A 26884-nucleotide genomic window follows, 5' to 3' on the forward strand; every position below is an offset into this window, starting at 1 on the left:
AATTTTATAATTATGACCATCACATTCATTCTTTTTGGCATGTAGTTCCAAACTTAAATAGAGAACGTTTCTTCTGCTTTGTTCCTAATACGGAACAATTTCAAATTCTTTGGCCCAATGTCACCCCCTAGATGAGACGAGATAGGATCAATTTTTATAAATTTATAGATCAGTGAAAGTTATCCAAGAAATAATTTGCACACATGCACTTTTGACCGATTCTCACCCCCGACGACGCAACGAAAGACATTTGGGAATAGGCCCCACCCTATTAAGCACAGTCTAGCACTTTGGTAGACATCGCCTTTGAACCGAAAGTTACGCTGCACTGGAGGAAGGACAACAAACCACCCACCGACCTTCAAAAACCATCCTCCATCCTCCATCATCATCGTCATCGTCATCGGAGTCATCATAGGGCGCGTCTCGTTGTCCGTTTGGTCCGTGTAGTGCCTCGAAGCGGGTCGTCGAGATTCTCGTGCTCGCGTTCTAGCCCTGGCTGGTAGTGCCTTTTTCGTCGTTCACCGGAATGGTAGTGTGCCATCAACTGAAGCGCCCAGCATTTAAGGACTTTGCCATCCACCGACGCGACGCCCGTTTGCCAAATGTAAACAGACCGTGGCCGCGCGCGCTCGTGAATTTCGTGCCTCTCGCCGTCACGTGGTGGAACTCGTTCAGTCCGTGAACCCGTGAAATAGTGCTTTTTTCGTTCTTGCGGAAGTGCATGTGGAAAGCAGTGCAATGTGGTGCCATACCAAAAGAGCTTGAGTGCGGGAATACAAAGTGTTAAAAATGCGCTAGGAAGCGTGTCAAGTTGAAGGCAAATTTGAACGCCCGGTTGAACCTGTTCTTTTTTTTGTGTGGAAATGTGTGTTTTGCATGAAAGGATCCTTAAATGCGGCTGAAAATCGGCAAGTTAGTGGAATTTACGTCTGTGAATCGCAACGGCAGGTCTCTGGAAGTGGAATATGTAGTGATTTTGATAGTGTAGTTGCTGATATTCAAATTGTTCTACATAAGATGGAATTAAGTTGACAAGCGACGGTCCTTTCAGTCATGGTTACACAGTATACGCCAATAGAATGTAGCTATTCTACCTTTTGAACTTATTATCTATACAACCGACAAAAGTTGGAAAGTTAAGTTAATCTTCAATTTTTGAGATTGACCTAAAACGCTGTTTTTATATATGAAAATGGAACCTTCAACCAACTGGCAAACGTTTTTAATACTAAAAAACATGGCAATAAAGATTATATATCGCGTTTAATGTTATAACGATATCTGACAGATTTTCTGTTTTATACTAATATCTTCGCCAAGCTAATGTTCAAATTGTTATTCTTGTTTCAGTAGGAAGTTCAAAGCGTCTCTTTTCGAACTGCATTGTAAAATCTAACTAAAATAGACCGAATTAAGCGTAGCGATGAACAAATAAAATCTTTCACGTTCAAGATTTTCACAAAAGTGTATTTTTATAAAAAAATCTTAGTGGAATTTTGAACATGATTTTTATAAAATCCTAGGTATAATTATCTCAGGATTTTCGAGTTGATTGTTCAAAATACCATGGGCATGATTATTTCATGAGTTCGATAAGGATCCTCAATTCAGCAGAATTCTTATTAGCAATTATTTGTTTTTCGATTTCCCCTTATGAAATTTGATTCATACAGTGGCCCAATGTACTATTCGCAAAAATTTCGGAAGTGCTTTTCAAAGAATAAAATATTACGATTCTAATGACACCTTGTTTTGTAATTTTAGTCAATCCAATGCTGAGGAAATAAGCTATGTATTTTCAGTGTGTTTTTTTGAAAAATGTCACAACTTTAAGTAAAAATTTAGTATACGAAATTCAAAAAATGTTTTTGGAAAAATACATACGAAGAAAGAACAACTCGAATAACTCTTTGCTTTTCGAATGTGGCTTAGAGAGTTTTAATTGGACGTGTAATCACAGATATATGGACAGAATACTTTTGTATGTTTTTGAGGGGGTGAACCCAAATTTTTGCACGGGAGTGTATGTTTGATTTTTGATAGGTGTACGAATATGGAATTGGGTCAATTTTAGACACAAATTCAATGCTTTTCCATTAATCCAAAGATTTAAGCAGATGAATACAGTTTATGATTGCCAAACAATGACACCTATGACCTCCGTTATTGATAAAGTATATCGAAGTCCATGAATCATTTGATAGTTTTATACCAACTTGATATGAAAACAGTGCCCCGTACGAAAATGAAATTGAGTCACTGTATACTAAGTTTTGACAGTTCTCATGCAAAAATTTTTGTATTTAAAAATCGCTCACCACACGAAATTGTTTCAATGATTCGGCCCGCGGTTTAAAAAAGTTGGACAGATCTGCTCTAGAACAAGCTCTTTGATCCAAGTGAGACAGCAAAGAGCCGCCACATACATTGAGTTCTGAATTTGCTGGATTTAGGCAAAAGATCTTAACCTTTGCGATACTAATATAGTTTTTGGCATGCAATTTTTATCTTTTATAAGCTCTAATTTTATCGATCGGGAATCTCTTCTAGTTTTGATGGACAGAATATGGTTTGCATGGGTCCAACGGTCCCGGAGTTAACAGAATCCGGTGTTGGGGTAATTCCAATTCCATCATGTACACTGATATAAATCTGTTCATTGTTCGAAAAAAAAAGTGTAAAAAGATTGAATATATATGTTAGAACATCGTAGGTTATTCTGGTACCACCTAGGAAGTGGCCGCTTGTCGATTTGGACCAACCCGTAGCATGTGACACATCAAATTTCATGAATTGTTAGCGACAATTCATTGGTGACCACAGCAACTACATTTTTACTTACTTTTAATCACCCGGCCATGTCACGAATATGAGCCCCCAGGAAAGTGGCCACTTGCCTACCTGAACCGAACCCCATCTTGTGATCCATCATCTGGAATAAGCGCCAATTCAGTGCCAATTCATTGGTGATCATAGCAACTCCGTCTCACGCTATGTCTGAACCAGACGATTATAAAAATCGAATGTACATCAGATTTTTTCCCGCTAGAGATCAGTATTTGGTCTATATTTTCATAATCGGAAGGTTTTAAAATATTCTATCGTTGAAATTTTTTTCATACATTTTGTATGGGCTGAAATGCGTCGAAAACGCGATTTTCATGGGATTTTCTATGAAAAATGGCTAAAAAGTGGAAAAAACCAAAATTTCACCGATGGAATATTTTTAAACTTTCCGATTATGAAAATATAACCTAAATACTAAACTCTAGCGAGAAAAAATCCGATGTACATTCAATTTTAATAATCGTCTGGTTCAGACATAGCGTGCTTCTGTTTATACTTGGAACAAACCTACCATTTCACAGATTTGATGCCCCCGGGGAAGTGGCCACTTGTCGGCCTGGAACAAATCGTAGGATGTGACCCATAGAATTTCACGAATTTTCAGCGCAAATTCATTGGTGATCAAAGCAACTACAATTTTTGATACTTGGAATCATCCGAGCGTGTCACGGATTCGAGTCCCCGGGGCAGTGGCCACTTGTCGACCAGGAACGAACCCTAGCATGTGACCCATTAATTTTCTTAAATTATCAGCGCCCATTCATTGGTGATCATAGCAACTCCGTCTGTTTAACTTGAAATCACCCGGTCATGTCACGGATTTGAATCCCCCGGGGAAGTGGCCATTCGTCGACCTGAAACGAACCCTAGCATATGACCCATCACATTTCATGCATTTTGGCCACTTAGGGCTCTAATCCGTGACAGTCTGGGTGGTTACAAGTATGTTCATTTCCCGGCCCTTTTGCTTGTCCCGGGATTCGGGATAAAAATTTAAGCTTGTCCCGGGAAATCCCGGGATCCCGGGATTTTCGAGATTTTCAATAAAACAAGTATTTTTGAAATTTAAGACTTTGTCAATCCCACAGATGTGGATTAGAGGGAGAGGAGGATCCCTTTTGTGGTTCAAACCGGTCCATATTATGAATAAAAAATCTAATATAATAGCTATAATAGCAAATTATCTGCGCGGTAAACAAATGGGATGTTAGTAAAAGTATACGCTTTGGCGTTTCTTCAGGAATCGTCTTATCGTTTCCTTTCGTTCGATTCCTTACTGTAGTATGGGTTTCAATGCTATATAGATATACGGTTCTCATAGGTAAAATGTGTTTTGTTAAATTTTAATTCTATTTGATAAGATATTCTCTGTTTATTCCAATTTTGATCCATATCTTTCTGCTATCCATAATTGTGGAGCTACTGCAACTAAACAAAAATCAAGGGTTACCTTGACTAATTACGGGCTTTCAATAAATAATTTTCAATATATAATATAAAACAATTTACTTCAGACATTTGAAAAGCCTTCACAATTTTGAAGGGAAAAAGAAACTGTTTCAAGATCATTGAAGGTGTTTTAGTGGATCATGTTATAGTTTAATAACCAAAAATTTTCGACTCAAGTTTAGGTGTTATTCCAGATTGGCATTCTCAGCCTAAAGGCTTATAAAAACAGCTGATGTTGAAAGGAAACGCAACAACAAACTTTTACAACGCTTTAAGTTCATTTCGGGAAATCCCGGGATTCCCGGGACGTTGGTTCTACAATCCCGGGAAACGGGAAATCCCGAAATTTCTCAAATCCCGGGATTTTTTGTCCCGGGATGTCCCGGGATGGACACTCTAGTATGTAACAAAAATTCGCGGAATTTGGTGGGTCAAATGGTAGGGTTTGGTCCAGGTATACAAGTGGCCACTTTTCTGGGGCTCGAATTCGTGAAATGTCCGGGTGGTTCCAAGTATGAAAAACTGTAGTTGCTATGATCACCAATACATTGACGCCGAAAATTTTTAATTTTGATGGGTCAAATGCAAGGGTTTGTTCCAAGTAGACAAGTGGCCAGTTCCCCGGGGGCATCAAATCCGTGACATGGCTGGCTGGTTCAAATGTAGTTACTTTGATCACCAATGAATTGGCGCTGAAAATTCATACAATTTGATGGGTCACATACTAAGGTTTGGTCCTGGTCGAAAAATGGCCACTTCCCTGGGAGCTCGAATCCGTGACATGACCGAGTGGTTCCAAGTATTTAAAAATGTAGCTGCCAATAAATTGGCGCTAAAATTCGCGGAATTTGGTGGCTTAAATGTTAGGGTTCGGTCCAGGTCTACAAGTGGCCACTTAGCACTGAAAATTAATGATATTTGATGGGTCAAAGGCTAGGGTATGTTCCAGGTCGACAAGTGGCCACTTCTCCGGGGGCATCATATCCATGAAATGGCCAGGTGGTTCCAGGTATGTAAAAATGTAGTTTCTTTGATCACCAATGAATTGGCGCTAAAAAATCATGATAAGAAATAATTAAATCAATGAAAATGTAACTAGGTAACATCGTCCATCGACATTGAACGGAGTCGCGATAACAAAAAGGTGCTACGCGTAATAATTCAATTCTAAAAAGTGCTCTTCGAGTCAAAAAGCCTGAAAACCTCTGTTTTAGAGAATTCCATCCATTGCGGAAATAATCATTGGAAAATTACCAAACGGAAACGTAAATAAACTCTTAAAGATTCCATGAAAAAAATTACTTGAGAAATATTTGGAAGATACTGCGAAAATAAAACCTAGATAAATTCTAAAGATTTCTGTAGAAATATTCCAAAGATAGGGTAATGACTGGAAAAAAATATCCGGGAAAATTTTCTGTTCTGTGAATTTTCGAAGTACTGATAATTGAAATGACTATGAAAATTACTGAAAATATGTGAGAAATCTTCATGGAATCATTGTTGGACTTCTTTGAAAATCTCTGAATTGCAATATGTTCTCAGAATACTAAGAATATCCCAGGGACATTTTGGAGCAGTTCCTGATTAAATTACTAAAGCAAATTTAGGAGAAATTCCTCTAAGCATTCCTTCAAAAAATCTGAGCGAACTTCTGAATGAAAGTCCAAAGTAACTTCTGAAGAACTTCTGAAAAGATTCTGAAAAGCTCCTTTCGTCGAATCTGTGCAGGAATTCGTAAAGAACCTGTGGAAAAGGCGCGTAACAATTCTTTGGTGACTCTTTAATTTACTACAGAACTGTCCATATTTTTTCACAGAGATTGTTTTTTTTTGTTTTTTTTTCTGTTCGGAACATAAACCACTGCGACCAATATTTGATCTATTGTAGTATATCCCGTGTCCTTTGTATAGTGCATGTCGTGTTACTTTGTCACTATCGAGAAGTGATAAAAAATTCGTTTTTTTTTACAGTTGTCATTCCTAACTTGATCACAGGAAAGGATTCTAATTGAAAGGTTCCGCTTTTTAAACCCTTCGAAGGGTGTGGTGGGTAAACTCTCCGCAGGCGCGCCCCTTTATCAGTCAAAATCGGATCCCTTGATAAAATCGGGAAGTGACACCGATATTGTCCATGCATCAGAATCCTAGTCCTTACGTCTACAAACTAGAGAACAATAAATAAAAGATTAGAAAACAACTTGTTGATTTCGACTCATTTTTATCCTTGTCTTATCTTGTCTTGTGCCGAGAATGACGGCTACTGGAAAACCGAGACTTGTCACTTTTAACAAGGTTTAACATGTAACAAGGACTAATAGTGTTCCTTTGATTACTATAGCATCCTGTTCTCTTCGTTTGAAGCAGTCAGGACTAGGTTTCATTGGTAGATCTTTACCCCATAACGCACCACGAAAAGGTGATCTACCCGCGTTATGGGTATTAGAGATTGTTCCAAGGATTTCATTATATATCGTCTAGCTTTAAATGTTTTGTTTTATTCAAAAAAAAAACTGTCTTTAGAGATCTGTTAAAGAAAATCTGTAACATTCAATTAGACATTCAATTGAAAATATAGGCTTTTTGGAGACTAGCATCATAATAGTAGCCAAGTCATTAAAAATGGACCTCCTGCCAGCCCCTAGACAGAAATACAATTTAATTTTGGGTATTTTTCAAACCCACCCTATACAACACGTGGTAGTCGTAACGGCTATTGCTAAACACAAGCCAACATTATTGGTGCCGGGGACTGGATGTACTATTAGACTGGCCCTTAAACAAAAAAGTTGTAAAATTCAACGCGGCACCCCCTAGATATGTGCCTTAGGGTAAGAAAAAAGCTCTATCAAAATTTCAACTCATTTGGTTGCTCCCCCAGCTGGCGCATTCAATTCAAAGTTTGTATGGAATATTCGTCTAAAATATATTGAAAATTGACCGTATGTCACTGTTTCGTGTCGTACACTAGTTAATCGCGTTCAATTGAGCCCAGAATGACAAATTCACTAGTTGATACGCTAATGAACATAGTTGCCGAAGGTTGTATCTGGATTTAAGCTCATTTTCATTAAGCTTTCAGTTGTTGAAAGTTAGGCTTAGATCAGCACTACCGTACAATCACACATGTGCATGCACCTAGTGCCGCAGCTCGCCCAGCGTCATAGGTGGCTATGATGCGCTTAGTGGCTACCACCTAGCTAAGTTGAAGGAATACTAAGCAATATTGCAAATCTACTTCAGATAGTTAAAACACCAACTTTATCAATTTTAATCATCATACAATCTTCTACAATATTATTTGCTATAGTACTAAGTAGTGTTTTTGACATTCTGGGTTCAATTGAACGCGATCAACAATTTTCCTGACTCAAACAGGAGATGATGTGCTGTTTCCTATATGTTGGAGCTGAAAATCCCATATTAACTTCAATTCAATTGCGCCAGCTGAGCTCGACCAAATGAGCTGAAACTTTCAAGAAGTCTTCCTCTAACCCTAAAGAATAATCCTGGCGGGTGCCCCGTGGAATTATACAACTTTATTTTTCTCCCATACTAAGGTGGGCCAGTCTAATGTACTATAGCCAGGACATGCTTATTTGGTGACGATGACGGTTGATTTAGTGACTTGTTGGGTGGGATTTATTGCGCCCCTGTGAATTTGCTTTGTCCGGATTATTTGCGATTGATATTGGCGAGGGAATATTGCGTGTTGTTTCAACGAGTAATTAACGACTCTATTTCCACCTCATTTGACGGGTGGAATGCGAAATCCACTCCTGAATCGGGCTTGTCATGCCGGGGTACAATTTGTCTTGTGAAAATTTACGAGTTTTGTTTTTCTTCCCGGAATATTCGTCAAATTACATAACGGGGACGACAACGAGTCCTTTAATCTTAGTAGATTTATTTTGTTACTCAACACCTCGGTTATTACATAGTAATGATAATTGCAGCATTTGTCATATTCAACGCATGTAGAAGGCATATTTTTTTATAACGAAATCGTTCGTTTGAACTACAAACATTGAACAACAATAACATTTTACAAAAGATGAAATTTTCAAGGAAAAACTACAGTATTTTTAACGAAATGTATCTACAAAACCATTTCGTTGCAGAAAACAACCAATGAACAATATTGTAAAAAAATCTCAGCTTGGTGTTTTACAATTACTTCCACATGAATCCTGACATAAATAACCTGAGATCTTGATTTGCAAGCTGTCCATTTATGCATTTGTTTGCAATAGCCTCCAAACTATAACAGGTAGCATAGTCTCCAAACTATAACAGATAGTAGCTCTATTAACATTGATACTGATTAGACAAAATTCACTCGCTTAATTGAAGCTCAATTCACTTGATTAGTTTTATTTGAAAATGACGCTCTAAAAATAATTAAGGACCAGAAAATTTTTTTGTTAGGAAAACTATTTTTCCCTAAAAGTTCCCATGTATGTATGGTTGGTAGAAACCACAATTACCTATCTCGAGAAAAAAAAACATCCAAATAAATGGACATTCCTTGAAAATCGACTTTAAAATTTGGAAATATATTTTTTCCACTGTAGACCACATATGAGATTCTATAAAATTTCAAGTAAACTTACTCACTTATTGAGCTACATTAAATTTTGAGATAATTGTGACTATCACTTGTTTAGGATTGTACCCCGTTTGGCATAAAGTCGATTGGCATAATGATTGACTTAGAATGAATATCGGCATTTACGACGCTTTTACCGAGATCAACACCACCGAACCCATAGCAATTTTTTTCGTAGGTTTTCAATAAGCGTGGTGGTTGTTCAGAGATATTCCAAGCTATGAATGTCAAAAATTGTAGTGACATTAGAGAGCATAATTAAATAAAACTCGTGACGGGTCTGGTGGAAGATCTTTTCGGAAAAATAATTTTCTTTGAGCTAGTTGCGTCAAAATTCAAATTCAAAAGGGTGCGAATTGTATACTCGTAATGGCTTTCCAGATTTTCTTTGATGTTATATTAAATTTGATGAAATTGATCTAGCGCTAATAGAACTACTACTAGGAAATGAGGCAACATACACATATGTTTATTTATTTGATCATTGATTGATGGAAAGGATCGCTGTGGCATTTTATGATGGATGGCCTTTTATCTTTTTAGGTTTCCAATGCTCTTCGCGTTATTTTATGTGTTTATTTAATTCATTGAAACCACATCATCACCAGAAGCTAAAATTAAAGTTATGCAAAACAGGCTCTTCATATTTACGGTTATAATTATTTTAATTCCTGCTACATTTAACTCGTTCAGCATAGGATGTACATACATACGGTTGACCCTGTCCGGAAAAATCACCCGCAGCCGCAGACTATATGTACATACAGTATAGCACAATACATTTGAAACTTTTTTGATTTCCAATACAGCTTTAGTACGCTAGATCGCAGTTATTTATGGACCGATTTGAATGAGATTCCCATAGCCCATCAGAAATATTGATGAAAAATATAAAGGATTTTACTGAAAGTATGGAAGCCCTACATAAAAATTCTCCTTAACAAACTTGTTCATCTAGTCTAAATTTTTAACTTTCAAGTTAAAAAAAAATCAAGTTACGTCCGAAGAACTGTGAAAATTTCATTCAAATCGGTCGTGTGGAAAATCAAAAAAGTTGCTAATGTATTATTCGACACTGTATTCCACTGCAGTAGAGCCTCTAACTTTGTTCAGTCGAACTCGTTGTGGCCCCAGTTCCAATTCCTGACATCCTTGCCGAAGTGATGTCAAAGTGTAGAAGATGGGGAAATCCAGGGGTCTTTATTGGGGCTACCACACCCCCACGTTGTTGAACGTGGTTTGGCATAAAAATACATTTCCCATCTCGGTCGGCTTGTTTGACACATCGCTATTGCTTCTGTTTCTCTGTTTGCCTAATTCGGCACTAATATTCCTTGGCTGCTTGCTGTTGCTTCTGCTGCCGATGTAGATTTAAAATTTAATTTGTAAAGGCCAAAACTGTGGTCAACCGTGTGTGTAGGCAGCGATGGTGTCCCACGGTAATGTTTTCTGGCCACATCGAATGACCACTAGCAATCATGCATAACCGTGTCCAATGATGGCGAAAACTAGTCATGTAGAACAACAGCTTGCTGGGTGATGCACAGAACAACTTAAAGGAGTTTTTTTTTATTAGTATCATTCCAAACATTACATTCATTTCTTATATATAGGTGTTCTGTGTTAGACAACACTATCATCCTAATTTGGTAAAACAAATATAAGATTTTATTGACATTTTGTTAACAACATATTACATTTCATTTGCCTTAGCAGTTCAGATTTTTTACTGGTGAATTGATTTCACTTGCTTATAAGAGAAAAAAACACGTTTTCAATTTACTTAACCTAACTTAACCTAAAAATATAACGCATTAATCGTGGGAATAGAAGATTGTAACGATTTTCGCCTGAAATTATTAATTATTTTATTTGACATTTGTTCCAATGTTTTAACATTGGATATTCTATGTAACTCATTAGTACTATACCAGGGAGGAAACTTCAAAATCATTTTCAAAATTTTATTTTGAATTCTCTGCAGAGCTTTCTTCCTAGTATTACAACAGCTAGTCCATATTGGTACAGCATACAATAAGGGCATAGAGACATGTTTGTTAAATTTTATCTAGCATGTGAAAATATTATTAGTTGAGTTTTGGAAGCATTAGGAGAAATCTTCCATTTTTGCAAGTATGAAAAAAAAATGTTACTCGGGCACAAGGTTGAATAAAAAAAAAACGAATCGTTGTCATAATGTCATAAAGGTAATGAAAATGGAATATTTGAGGTAATTCTTAAACCACGAGTAATAATTTGCTCATTTCAAAAAATAAATAAAGAAAAAGTGTCTGGTCTAATTTTCTGCAAAAATCTTATTTTAACATTTTTTTCATCTGGTTCCTTGTCTCTATTTAATTCCTGTTTGATCTCTTTTTTTCAACCATGAGGTCTCTATTGTTCCGATTTTTAAGACAATCTGTCGTCACCAGTCCTGTTATATGAAATGAAATATATTTCCAATTTGAAGCAATCCATCGAGGTATTCTTAAATGAATTTAAAGAAAATTTGCAATTATCACATTAAAAAAGCTTCTTAAGAAATATTTGGAGGATTTTTTTTCATAATGCTTGAGTCTTATTATTCTTATTAATTCTTATGATATATTGAGGAAAAAATCATTTTTCTTGGCTGGAGAATGTCTGGAACCATTAATGCTTAAACTTCTTGCTAGATATCTGAAGGTTTCTAAGAGTAATCGGTGCAAGACTTCTGAAATGAATCCCTTAAAATCATAGAGGTGTGATTTATGAAATTTTGAAATAAGTATTTATTAAGATTTTCTTGGGGCTTTTGGAGTTCTTGGAGTAGTTCATAGAGAAATCTTTGAGGACCAGACTAAGGACCTTCGTGTGATCAACTATTTCAACAAATGCTACGTACTCGCTCGAAACATATTCAGGAACATGCTTTTACTATCCAGTAACTTGCATCCAGAAATCAAATCAATTGACCATTGCAATTATGCATCTCTTACATTTGAAAGGTTTATCTATAGGAACTTCGCTCCAGTCGAGCATGATGATAGTGTAGATTACCATTGTCGGTGAACCAAACCGTGTGATTTAAATCAACAAGTTTAAATCGAACGACGATCTATTGGAAATCCAGTGCCACATATGTCTAGTCAAATATATAATTGGAAAAGTTATAATTAAATATTTAAAAATGAAGAAAAGTGTTAACAGTCTGTCGCCGATAACGCCGTTACCTAACACTCCGCCCCCTGTACGGACTTCCCCGGGAGGATCCATTTCTCCAAAGTTGTCACCACCCGGATCGGTGTTCCTATCCAATTCAGCCTCGCGTCCAACGCTAAGCATCAACAATTCCAGCAATCGATGCAGCAGTTTACTGGACGCCGAAGATATCACACCGATAACCTCCCCGCTGCCAAACATCCTCTGTCCCCAGGAAATCTACACCATATTCAGCCGGACTGACGATCCGGATGCCAGCTCGACCAACCTTCCGTCGGAGTCCTCCCGGCTATCGGCGAACAATCATCGGAACTCGCTGTTCCTCGCCAACAGTAACAGCAATCAAAATGCCAACAACAGCCACAATACAAATCCTAGTGCCAGTCATAAGTCCCGCTCGAGGCGTTCCTCCGAACTGTCGCAAAACATTCGAAGTGATCGGTCGGCGTCCGCTTCCATGAAGTCGCATAGTTCCACGGGAAGGAAACGCAGCTCGACACACATAGAGATGAATGCCAGTGTGGAGCGACCGCGGTGCCTGAAGTCATCATTTCTTCGCAGGAAGTGTAAGGAGTATGCTGGTAAGTTTCGATGTTTATAGTTTATTGTATTGCACTTGAATTGAATTAAATTCACTGGTTTGTCTTCGAGATATTTGCATATTGAAATTCTATACATAACTTAAATTGACCAAGAAGCATAATGAGAGTATTACATAGAGAAGAATTGAAACCGTCCTGTTGTTTCGGATTCTATTTTATCATTTTGAACAATGCATTCATTTCATATATCTAAGTGTTCTATTTTAGGCAACACTATCATCCTTATTTAGTAAAACTTAATTAGTCTTTTATTTATATTTTATTAATCGCATATTACATTTAAATTGTCGTAGCAGTTCAGAATTTTTAGATTCACCCTGCTTTTCATTTCACTCGCTTAAAAGAGAAAAAACACGCTTTCAGTTTACTTAACCTAACTTAACATAAATATTAGAGTGGTTCAAAACATCGTTTTTGCTCCACACCGCTCATTCGATTTTAGATCAAATTCTGAGTGTCCTCCCAAAATTTGAGCTCATTCGGATGAAAACTGAGACTGCACAAGCCCTTTAAAGTTTATATGGGAAAAGCTAGCAATTCATTCAATCGGTCATAGTGTTTGCCCATGTGCTCTTGAGGATTAGTGCTACGTTGATACTGTGAGATACATTCATCAGCTACAACTTTGCCGAAGACCGTTTTCAAATCTGACGTCTCAGTAATTAGATATTGATTTATATCCAGTCACAAATTCTTCAACAGTGCTCATTTCACTTCTGAACAGGCAACATTGCTGCATCTGGCGCGAAAGATAGCACGCACAAATCATGGCTACTATGTTTTACTGCATATACCCAGTGATGCCTGCAGAATTGCCCAATCATTATAGCCAAAGTTTTACAACTCATACAAAAATCAATAACTAATTACTGGGGCGTCCGATTTAAAAATGGTCTTCGGCAAAGTTGTAGAGCTGATGAATGTATCTCACAGTATCAACGTAGCACTGATCCTCAAGAGCACATGGGCAAACACTATGACCGATTGAATGAATTGCTAGCTTTTCCCATAATAATTCCCATATAAACTTTAAAGGGCTTGTGCAGTCTCAGTTTTCATCCGAATGAGCTCAAATTTTTGGGGGACACTCAGAATTTGATCTAGAATTGAATGAGCGGTGTGGAGCAAAAACGATTTTTTGAACCACTCTAATAAATATATAACGCATTAATCGTGGCAATAGAATATTGTAATCATTTTTGTCTAAAGTTATAATTAATTTTATTTGACATTTGTTCCAATGTTTCAACATTGGATATTCTATGTAACTCATTAATACTATACCAGGGAGCAAGTTTCAGAATCATTTTCAAAATTTTATTTTTAATCCTCTGCAGCTTTCTTCCTGGTATTACAACAGCTAGCTCTTACAGCAAAATAAAATTTAGGAGATGACTTTGATTCCTATCATATGCCGAAAATAGATCACATATAAGTGAAACTTACAATCCTTGAAACTACATTGCGTGTATTTCGTATTCTCACGGTGCCACTCATTCATTTCCGTTTGCATTATTTCGGCAAATGGTACGACGAAAACCAGTTCATGTTACTGGAACGTTTCCCAGGTGAATTTCTACTCCGCGCCTCGTCGCTTCCGTTGTGCTGGAACCAGAAACCTCAATCACTGTGAATGAATAAAATTTTTATTGTTTCTCTCTTGGATTCATCCGATTGCTTCCACCTGCAATTGTGATCACCAGGTAAACAGCAAAGCTATTCGCGTATATACACGGCATCTGAACTTCTCACTCGAATAACGGTGCAATATTAATCACGCTCGGTGCTCGGGTGGTTTTTGAACCTCGGTGCACGTTTTCCACATTTTCCGTGGATTTATTTTTTCTACGGTTGGTGAACTACTGCTATTCAACTTTGTTTGCCTTGAACTAGAGAAGAGTTGGACGAAGTATGGTCGTCGTGTTCATATACCTAATACTTTCACTTCTTCTTCGCCCAAATTGAAGTTATTTTGTTGGAGTTAATTGCAGAAGGGTAGATATTTTTTCAATGATTCTTTAACATTTTTTATTATTCATATTGAATGTGAGGTACAGTGAGGAAACAGGTACACTTTCCACTGGGGTAAGTGGAATTAATCGCACCAATGCTTCGTTTTAGGTTTAGGAAGCATCAACTCAAAATAGGTAAATTTACTTAGCTATATCTCGAGATCCTGATGATATGCGAAGAGCCGACCTTCAGCAAAGTTGTTCAGCGGATCAAGGACTTCCGGAAGGTACACAGTTTGCAATTTTGTGGCTAGGTGGCGCTAGTGAGCATGTAAAATTGAGCATTTTAAGCATGTTCTATCTTGTGATCTACATGAGAATGAAAGTTCGAGTCTTCGGCAAATTTATTCAGAAGGTCAAGAGCATTCTGAAGACAGACAGTTTGGTTCACAATTTTACCGTTAGGTGGCGCTAGGGATCATATAAAATTGAGCATTTTAAACAAGTTCTATCTTGTGATCTAAATGAGATAGAAAGATCCATTCTTCGGAAAAGTTATTCAGAAGGTCAAGGACATCCGAAAAGCAAACAGTTTGGTTCGAAATTCTGCCGATAGATGGTGCTAGTAAGCAAATAAAATTAAGAATTTCAAGCGAGTTATATCTTCTGATCCAGACGAGATAGAGAATTTGAGTCGTGAATATCCAATGATTCGACCTCGAATCACTAGGAAATCAAGAGAATTAGGAACGAATCACTGGAATATGAAGTGAATCAGGCCTGAAACTATAGAATATGATGTCATACCTGAATCTCTTTAATATGAGATGAATCTGGCATGATTTGGTAAAAGTAGACCAATCCAGGATCTCTTGAAAATGAAGTGAATTATTTGAACATGAAGTGAATTTTTCCTAAACTGTTTGGAAAACATGAATCACTGGAAAATGCAGTTGAACAAAAATGAATAACATAAACTCGAAATAAATCAGACCTGAATTACTTGAATAAGAAATAATTAAAACCTGAGTCACGTGCATATGATGTAATTTAGACCTATAAAGTGGATCAGACCTGATGCACTTGAATACGCAATGAAGCCGAAACGAATCACTTTGATGTGGAGCGAATCTAACATGAATCACTTAACTATGAAGTGAATCTGTCCTGAATCACTTGACAATAAAGTGAATTATATTTGAATCACTTGTATATGAAGTTAATCTGGCCTTAAATATGAAGTATGACAGACCTGTAGCATTTGAATATAGTGAAGCAGTATCGATTATGAAGACCCGTTATTATCAGAAAAAAATTTCCATCAAATCTGTGCTCGCCAGTCGTTTTCTATAGCTATGCTGCATGTCTGAGCAAAATTTAAAAAAATCGTAGGGCCCGTTTTGAAGTTACGCCCTTTTGATTGTATAAGTCCAAAAATTCAAAGAAAATCTGGTTTATTTGAACGGGGTTTCATTGGCCGTGATTATCAGATGAAGTTTCCATCAATATTTTATTCAAAGTTTGTTTATTTGGTTATTTGTAACTCATGAGTGGAGTTTTGAATTAGAAGATCGACGAAATTGTTAGTTACGCCCTTTTGGAGGTGTAACCATAAAAAACACTAATATTAAATGGATTAATTATGCATTCTAAAACAGTTAAGAATGTCAAATGTTGTAAATGAAACATTGCACTTGCAAACCACAAAAGTATTTCACAATTAACAGATTTTCCATAGGCTCAAGTGCCATAAGCCATTACGGAGCCAATTTAATCATGTAGCACTTGTTAGCACTTACACAGCTTAATTTAAAAAATGATTTTTCTTCGGAGCGTGGAAAAGTCTATGTAGCTCCCAAAGTTTTTTTTTGTTTGCCTTCACTGGTTATAGCAGCTGGTGAGTTTTACCTCGACAGGCAAAGTTTGTGATCAAATAAAATGAAAGTTTACAGAGAAATATTCAGTTTGTGTAGGATTCACACCAAGTTATGGTAGTCTACCATACCATGCCACCTAGTAACTTACAAGGCCACAAACAATTTACGATTTTCCGGTCACCAAAACTGGAAATTACACAGAATCTATGAACAACTCTGTATTTATCATATTTCATAAATCTTTTTAAAACTATACACCTCAACTATAGGTTGAGGTAACTATATATTCGGAGCAATAGCATTGGGCGTAATGGTGCGTCTAGAGTGATGGAATTCAGGCTGATGCATTCGGAGAAATGAAATTTGGGGTTTTGATTTTAAGGATGACATGTAAAACTAAGCTTTGCAAGTATTACGAAACCAAATAAAAATTGATGTTTCTTAGTTTTCTTAAGCGTCGTAGTATTGAGGGTTGCTTCACGTGTTAGTTTGGAAATGGGTTGATGGATTCATACAATTCTTCCGTTATTGTATTTATCCAGGGCTCCTATGTGTTTCTGTAATGGAGAAGTACGGGAAACCCGAAGCTAAATGAAGTAATGTATGCTATACATGATCACAAAATGGACAATCGTCTAGAGTGCAATAGCTTGGCCAATAAAGCATTACTCAGTAATGGAAGTTTAAGCTTTGGGACAGTACAAAGTTTACTGGAATATCCAAAGAGTCAGCTAGTTGGGCTTAAACAATATTTTATGAATAATAATAACTATATAAATACAAAATTGGCTCCGTAATGCCTTATAGCGCTTGAGCCTATGGTAAATCAGGTAATTGTGAAAGTCTTTTGCGGTATGTAAATGCATTGTTGCATTGAAAACATGCTTAACTGTTTTAGAATGCATAATAATTCCATTCAAAATCAGTGTTTTTCATGGTTACACCTCCAAAAGGGCGTAATTCAAAATTTCGTCGATCTTCTCATTCAAAACTCCACTCATGAGTTACGAATAACCAAATAGACAAAATTTGAATAAAATATTGACGGAATATTTCATCTGATAATCACGACCAATGAAAACCCGTTCAAATAGACCAGATTTTCTTTGAATTTTTTTTTTTTGACTTATACAATCAAAAGGGCGTAACTTCAAAACGGGCCTTACGATTTTTTTTTGAAATTTTGCCCAGACATGCAGCAAAGCTATAGAAAACGACTGGTGAGTACAGATTTGATGGAGATTTTTTTCTGATAATAACGGTCAGGGGAGCACCGTGAAGAGATTTCAAAAAGAAAAAACTTAAAAATGAATAGATTAACTTAATTAAGCAAATCAGACCTGAATCTAGATCACAAGAAATAACATGCTTAAAATGTTCAATTTTAAATGCCACACCTAGCGGCAAAATTGCGAACCAAACTAATTGCTCTCCGAATGTCCTTGATCTGCTGAACAACTTTTCTGAAGAGCGCACCATTATAAATCATCAGCATCTCGAGATATATAATCATGAATGTTCCTGTTTTGAGGTGATGTTAAACTTTTTAGGGTGATTCAATATTCAGCTGAGTGTTGCAATACTTTTTCATGCTAGTCCGTATTTATGACGGGTAGTGTATATTCTTAAATGGAATCAAAAGATTTCAGTTTGCAAAACTAAAGTAAATATAGGGTTTTGTTCTACTTCGTCGTAAGCGCTACTATTCGTCGTATCAAACTTTAAATGTTCCACTACGGCGGATATTCAAACTTACCTGCAACAAAGATTCATTGTCCAAGTGTAATTTTGTGAAAGCTATTATGGTTTGTACACTTGTACACCAAAAATGCAATAAAACTTCTATATCTCGGTAAATAACTTCAGTTCAATAATCCACTTTGCACTTTTTCACCGAAATCGCATGGACGAACACGATTTGAGAGAAATGCTTAGCGATCGACTGAGCCACACCACTTTCCAACACAAGTTTCTTCCCGCCCCCGTGGGTGACTTACTTCGCCGGGCACTTATTTTCACTATGGAAAATCTTCGTACTTCATCACTGAAGGATTTCATTCCTATCACACGCCGTAAAACTTCAATGAATCACCAAATTTTACGAAATTTCCGCAACCGCCGCGTATAATTGAGAATGTAAACAAAGTTCAATCCGTCGTACTGGAAAAAAAAGCTTGTGCGCACCAATGTGTGCGCGACGCTCGACGTAAAAATACGGTTCCTTTGATTGTGTTGTTTTCGCTGTACTGTGAGCAAATGCCATAATTGTACGGTCAAAAGGATTTGTGTTCATATGTTTGGACTGAATTTTGATGACGAACAATTAATTTTAAAGGAAATTAGTATATTCCATCATGCTGAATCAATGGAGAGAGATGCCCGTAGATCTATATATTCTAGTAAAACATTTTTTTATAGCGTTGATATGTTGTGTTTTAACCACTCAATACATCACAGTGAGCCGTAAGTTGTGAGACGAATCTGGAAACTGATTGCGACGGAGTTGAAAACGATACGAGGGATTGAGAATACGGTAAGATGCATTTTCTTTGCATTATTTCCAAAAAGAGATCAAGATTTATCAAAATGTTATTGTACAATGCTAAAGCCATTTTGAGAAAGAATTGTTTGGCATCGGTTTGTATCAGCATCATTCACTGAAATACTGGGAAAATTGCAGTTCTTACTGATCAATGCTTAATACGATGGATACTAGCACATCACCCTAATGAATATTTTTAAATTACGAATGTCTTTCGTAAACATCGTTAGGAATGAACCTAAAATATTTCTGTATAACTGTACATATATAGTGACGACTACCTTCGGAAGGGAAGTCAAGCCGTTGGTCCCGAGATGAACTAGTCTAGGGCTAAAAATAAATATAGAAAAAAAGTATACGATTTTGTGTTTGCTACACAGTTAAAAATAATGAAGATTACACGTCATGTAAACTTCATTTATGCCATGTAAACTCGAAATCATGTAAATTTAAGTCCGAAATAATGTAAAAATGTGTTATATGTCATGTAATCACTCAGGATCCTGCTGGATTACATGATATATAATTCAAGTTTACATGACATATCATGTAAATTTCCATGATATTCCACGCTCCAATTATGTGCATTATATGTCTCAGAAATTTACACGTTTCGTTCGAACTGTGTAGGTAGAACTAATTGTTTATCCCACTTTTAATGGTAGACTACATGCGTTTTGATAAAAAAAAACTTTACGAAAATATACTACAATTTTTAAAACATTGTTCAGCATCGACGACCTTGTTTCTTGCGTTTACATCTTCTGTACATAATGTATTCTTTTCACCTATTTTGGTGTTGATTACATTTATTTTTAACATATTCGACTTTAACCTGAATTAATCACTACTTATTCGCATTATTATATCTGACCTTGTCCATGAAGAAACTGCTAAGATTAGTAAAGCATAAATTCACAATGCGGCTACAGCCACGGAGGAAAATGTGTTTGTACATAATTACCAGGCGTCACGTAATGAATACACTCCGCACTAAGCATCTGGTGTCAAGCTGGGGTGATGGCTTCAGCAGTCAAGGTGTGGAGTCGAGTGTCCAACCCAGGGTTCACAACAAACGCCAATGGGACGATGATGGTACCCAGTAGCGAAAAAACTCTTCCAACCCATGACACAATGAGGGGGTTGTTTGTCCGCTAAATGAATTGTGACGTTTTGATTAATTTGATACTCGTTTAGGTGGAGGAGGCGAACGGTTACGCTTCGAAAATTTCATGGAGACACACGATCCTTTTTGTAGTTTCAGTGGGTGGGAAAGGTGGGCTGAAATTGAGAAGTTATTGCATTTGTTGAGTCTTTCTAATTACTTTCTTTTTTATTTTCGTTGCAGGTACGTACCATATTTGCAGTTTCTTGTGACAATAGGCAGAAAGTATCATCATAATTGCAGCAGGTATTTAGTAAAACATAAATACCTAGATGGTCCCTTGGATCGCATTTGCACTGTTTTTTGTTCTATAATTCGATACCTCCCTAACTAAATGATCCCTTCGATATCGTGTTATAAAGAGTTGACTGTAGTTCTTCCCTTTTATCTCTTATTTTTAATGTTTTGTCTACCATTCAATAAAAACAACCAATATAAAGTTTGGGCATTTCAAACAATATATTTTCGAAATTGTACCAACCTAATACTTCTGTCTGTGCCTTGTGGACATAGTTGGAATTTACTTGGAACATTTTAAATTGGAGTGTACAATCTGCATATCTTCTTTCTTCCCAAACCTATATCGAACCACAAAACAGCAGCAAACCTAAACCAATGTGCTGTTGTAGCGCATAAATGCATTCACATCTCCGGAAATTGGTAGGACGATAAAAACAACCTACGAAGAGATGTTGTAGGGAGAATTAAATAAATATCGATTGTAGGAACCGTCAGATGAGGTAATGTTGTTAATCTCATGTGAGTAGAAGTAAATGACTAATTAATTGCAAATCAACATGTTTCAGTTCTATACAGGTTATAATAATCGAAATTTGATTCTGAGATAACTTCATTTACTTATCATGGAGTAGGGCCCAAAAAGCCCCAAGCGATAAATGAATTTCGGCAGCTGAAGATCTCATTGTAATGGAAATATTCTCGACAAGACAATTACCAAGACAAAATGGTAGATTGACCAAGATAGCTTTCAGTAAACAACTGAGAATTTCTCATAAGAACACCCAGTCGAAATCAAGCTTTGCCCCAGTTGGGACGAGACTTTAGAAAGAAGCAGAAGAAGTTTGAATTCTTAATTTTGAATTATATCAATACGTCAAACAAAAGCTTTAAATTTATGTTTAGCATGAAAATATAAGATGAGATTTCCCGGGTTTCTCATATATCCCGGAATGCTCTATTTTATTAAAGAATTTAACAATTTTAATAATTTAATAAAGAATTTAATTATTTTAATAAACTTAAATATTTTGAAGAATTTAAAAGCACAGTTTACTTCTATTTCACACCCACCAATGTCCTCACTAGATCACTAGTTATATTACGATATTTATTTATAGTTTTTCTTCACCAAACATTTATTAATAAAATAAATATTTTTTTCGATGATATATTTTTCCTAAAAATATTATCTAATACATAAATGAAAATGGAATGATGTTCAATGTCATGAGTTGGCTTCCGAACGACTTTACACATTTTTTCACTGATGCGTCCAAACAAAGATTGCCTCTAGTATGTAGTACAAATCTATCGAGAAATCTTTTTTATAAACTTATAAAGTTTAGCGCTATAAAGTTGTTCGTGGATTAATAAAAGACAATTTACACCGTCTTCAACCAAAAGCTGCACAGATTGAACGATCACTAACATCAAGCATCGGACAAGACGAATCACCCAGTAGTGCAGTGATGATTTTTTTTTTCGTTTGACGAAAAGTACCTTCCGACTGGCGCGCGAATCGAATCCACACTTCGTAGCACAATACGCCTAAGCGACTGATACTGCTAACCGTATGGCCACGAAGCCATGAATATAGGGGTAATCAGGGTAAAACCGACACTGTGGGTAAGATCGACACCCTTTGATTTTTCATGTTTTGAGCAGATTTTGATGCAGTTTCCACCACGCTCTATCTCTACTTGGGAAACGTTGTGTTTCGAATGACATTACAACTGATGCTACCAAAAACTGCCAAAATAAACAACAAAATCATATTGGATAACATAGAAGCAACAGTAGTTATATTTAGCTGTTATTCTTTAACTATTTCACATGTGAAATTTTTTAAATGTCATTATTTGTTTTGCGTCTACATCATTACATACTATTATAAAGTTGATACAACATGAAGGAGAATTTATTTATTGGATTTTCGACAGCTGAAAACGCTTTTGAAAAATAAATGTCCACTCGGGGTAAGATCGACACTTTCATTTGGGGTTAAATCGACACCATTCTTTGCTTTATAATCTTACTTCAGGGAATCTTTCTTGGCGGAAGACTTTCTCTGTAGTTTATGTGAGCCTTCATTTTAGAATTCCAGTGAAGTTCAAGGATGGCGAACTTGTTAACATGTAAAATATGACACTATATGACTTGCCACAAGCTATCATTAAGTATTAAACAATATTTGTTTGTTATCACGTTTAAACTTTTTTTTATAAAGCTTGAAGATATTTTCTTATTTAAATTTGAAATGTTTTCTCATAAATTAATCTTACTGTTCAATTTACAAACCATGTGGTTCTACAGTTTTTATTATTTAAATATAATTACACTTTTCTGTGTTGTTAAAAAACAGTATTTATTTTCACAACCTAACATTCACCACAACTTAATCTTCGCAAGCATTCCATGAACACAGTTTAATCATATTCATGTGTATTCAACACAACTTTATAATCTTAGCATGAGACATTTGAAATTATCACATATATTTAGTGAATCTTTGGCCTCTCCTTAATAATTTACGGAATATGTGTATAATTATTTAGAGGTAAGGGTCATAAAAATCGAAAGTCATGTTTCAAGCATTATTTTTAATATGCCATGTGATGGTGATGTTCACAACGTACAAATTCTAATTAAAGTGCCTGTGTCGGTTTTACCCCAACAGGGTGTCGATCTTACCCGCACTCTCAATTGTCTCACCTTAAAATGATGAAATATCAATTTGATTTAAATCACTATATAGCCTTAATATATCATCCAGCGATCGCAAGGATTGATAGATTTATAACCAATATGTGATTCTACAGATTCTACATCAATTTTAGGTTCGTTTATCAAGCGAAAGTACACAAATTTTATCAATAAGCTTAGGGTGTCGGTTTTACCCCGAGCTCCCCTAACAGTCACAATCTCAACGTGAGACTCTAGTTCGTTGTTACTCTAGTGCTTGATAAAATTGATTCAATATTATTTCAACTTTATTCGATTTGTACGGAATGAGCTGCATTTTTGATACATTCGCATGGAATTTTGATAGATTTTATAAACTTTTTTGCTTTAATCTTGTTAAAAACTATGCTAAAAGTTTAATTTTGAAAAACATAAAGAACAACTTAAAAAATAGGAAACAACTATAAAAATTTGAGGGTATGAAATATCATATACTTGAATTACAGAGAATTACTTAAGAAATGCATCAAATTTGCTTTATTTTCCAGTTTTTGATAATTTTCCGGGATCCCGGGAATCCCCAGGAAATGACAATTTTTTTTCCCGTTTCCCGGGAAGTCAAATCCTGGGAAAATTGGAAACTCTAGAAAATATAGAAGCTAGTCGGAAAATATTATTTTAGCGAAAATTGTCCATGTTTTGAATTACTGTTGCGGAACAACGCGTTGCTGTGTCTTCGCACTCCGAGGTCCAATTACGGAATTAACAGTGCAATTACAGGCTTACAAAGAGTATTAAATAGGAGCGTGTTAAACTGATTTTTATTTTAATGTGTCCCGTAATTCGCTTCGCTATACGTTTTCTAACTCTTTAAGGTAGACAGTAAGATTGTGTTTTTTATTGTTTTAATGTTAACGACAACAATTAGGGTAGATGTACCAATAGTGGAGGTACTAAGCACTATTGAACTTCATTTAATCGCCTAAATTCAAGAAGCGCAATTTATGTACATGTAAATGTTGTAACGGGAAGTAACGATCATTGACTTAATGAGAAAAAATGTTTCATCGCAGTAATCCACGGCATGTCAGTGAAAAATAATACCTCCACTTTTGGTACACTGATCCTTTAGTTGCGGTATATTTTTAATTTGTGTTCCTATAGTTGCGGTATCCGTGGTTTTCTTATGGGATCCTCCACTATAGGAACACTTTACCGCAACTATTGGTACAAGGAAAAACAGTTTTAGCAATTTTAGTGATATTTCATCAGTTTTATAGCAATTTGAACGCTCTTTTCAACTATTTCGTGTATCTACAAGCCAATACGTCGTTTGGCAGTGTCAGTTCTGTGGGTAATGTAATAAAATCAGTGAAAACGGCACTACTGCAACTATAGGAACACCCACAAATAAGGGAACACTTACCCTAATACATCATTGGGGCTAGATGATTGGAGCTAGCCTGTTGATGTTCAATTACCAAATAAATAAATAAATATATTGTCACTTGATTCGTCTATTACACTGATTGCCTACGGAAACACAGTGAATCCCTTGCAGGAACAACAATCGAAATTTCTGGAGAAATTCCCGAAGACATTTCATACTAAATCATCAAGAAACTGCTGAAGAAATTACTGTATAAATAATTCCTACATAAACCCCATGAGCAATTCTAGAAAGAATTTCAAGGCGTATTTGCTGGTAAACTATAATCACATACAAGACAATACAATGTCAGCCAAGGAATTCGTGGTACATGTGATTATTGCGATCAGGTTCCCTTTAGGCCCCTTACGATAAAAATGCTTAGTACAGGTCGGACTCGATTACCAACTCGAGGAGACACGTAGTAAAGTTCTTGAAATATGCTGAGTGCTCGTTAAAAAATAAGAGGTTAGTATTGAAACATATCAAAAAGTCCGGATTGGATCAACACATATTTTGTGATTTTCAAACTAGTTGAGTACAAACAGTACATAGATTTATCAAAACCATATAGTCAGAAAAATGCTTAGACTGAGGGGATTGGATTATGAAGTTACACAAAAAGATTGGAAAATTATTGTCGTTTATAGAACCTACTAGAGCACTTCAAAACAACAAACTATAATATTATAGTGTATCGGCTCAGTAAAGGTACATTTTGAGTGTGAATTGATTCTATACTCTTTTATACGTTTTTATCATCTTTCACTTTTAACTATTCAAATTCCAGATAATTGTAGTGGTAAATGCGCAGCTATTCAGCAAGACCAAGCTAAGGGTCGAGGGTTCGAATTCCACCAGTCGATGATATTTTTAGGTTGAATGACATTTCCTCGACTTGCCAGGGAACGAAGATGCTCTGTACCTGTTACAAAAATGGTCATTTTTCAAAGAAAACTCTCAGCTAACGAGAGGCCGTCCATAAATTACGCAGTCATTTATGGGGGGGGTGGAGTGCTGGACATAGACCACGGCCCACACATGTTTTTTGTAAGTACATTTATTTTTTAATTTAGACTAATGCAAATTTTGAAGTTTTTGCTCCCCTATGCTTAAACGGTGTCGATGGGGTCCTAAAGCTCTGTCCCAATTTTTGTGCCTAACGCTCAGGTTTAGGCCAAAAAACACATGTGTACTCAATTTTTCAATGTTTATCGTTTGTTTAAGGGCTGATTTCTTCACGTTCGCTTAAGCCATAAACGTGGTTTACCCATATGATTAAACTAGGTTTAAGAACTAAGCGGGGGTGAAGAAATTGGCCCTAAGTCCAAAAAACATTTTTATATTTTTATTTAGATTTTGTCACACCCCTAGGCTTAAACTCAAATTTTAGGTGTATTTTTTTCCGTGTGCATTCCGAAATGTCAAATAGGAACAACCCCAGTGTTAAAACGAAAAGCACTATGGTGTTTTTGTCCACTAAGCGAACGTCAAAAGTGTCAAGGGTCATTTATGGACCCAGTTTTTGAATTTAAGTTTAAATATGATATAGCCATTATTTAAGCGGGGAAAATTGCTAAAGTAGTTGCAGTAACATGCTCCTTCGTGTTATTACATAAAAACATGATTTCATCAAACATTTTAGGACCCTATTATGTCGAAACCCTTTTTCGCAAAGTTTGACACGATTTGGAAGAAATTTGGATGTACGCACGCCTTTGAGGTTTATATGAAAATGGTCAGCCTTTCGTGTTCAGTCCTGTATCTTCTAGTCATAATATTTTACGGAAAGTGAACGAACCATTCTCAAGTGGATTCTTCCCAGGTACAACTTTGCGAAAGACCACATTTTGATTGAATACCTGGATAATTTGTCTAAAGATCTAAATCATGCTGAGATGATCATTCAATTGCTTCCAGAGTAACGTGGTTTATGGATAGCCCCTAACTGTGGAAGTGCAACACAAAGCTGAGAAGCAGACCCTGTCCTATTTGAAAAATACGCCAAAGAGACGAGAATAAGAATAATAGCTCCCAATTCTTACAAATCAGTTCCCCAAAAACGTTCTCTTGGTTGATAATTCTTCCGAAACCTTGAGCAACTTGGTTTTTGATTGGACTAGGGCAAATGTACCATTGTTGGTGCACCTAAGGGAAACAAGCTAAGCTCCCTACACTCTTTAGTTTCGAGGAATTTTTTTTTTCTTTCACAAAAATGAAGTAAAGTGGCAAAATTTAACTGCGACTTTGAATTTTTTCTTAATCAGTTTTCAGAAATTGGAAATTA

General features: G+C 36.2%; 1 protein-coding gene across 10 annotated transcripts in view; it reads left to right on the forward strand.

Annotated features, from left to right (window-relative positions):
* The window catches only part of LOC5566589 (probable phospholipid-transporting ATPase IA), a 328884-nt gene that overhangs the window by 82431 nt on the left and 219569 nt on the right, over positions 1–26884 (forward strand). For 7 of the 10 annotated variants that reach the window (XM_021853376.1, XM_021853378.1, XM_021853379.1 and 4 more), the window contains exon 1: positions 11910–12689. The exons of 1 other annotated variant lie outside the window; for it this stretch is intronic. In XM_021853376.1, coding sequence (XP_021709068.1) covers positions 12077–12689 — 613 coding nt within the window. In that variant the 5' untranslated portion in view covers positions 11910–12076. Of the gene's footprint in view, positions 1–11896; positions 12690–26884 lie in introns of those variants that run through there. 2 more of the 10 variants (XM_021853375.1, XM_021853377.1) reach the window with 2 other exon arrangements.

Source organism: Aedes aegypti, chromosome 3, assembly GCF_002204515.2.
Source record: "Aedes aegypti strain LVP_AGWG chromosome 3, AaegL5.0 Primary Assembly, whole genome shotgun sequence".
Lineage (NCBI taxonomy): Eukaryota > Metazoa > Arthropoda > Insecta > Diptera > Culicidae > Aedes > Aedes aegypti.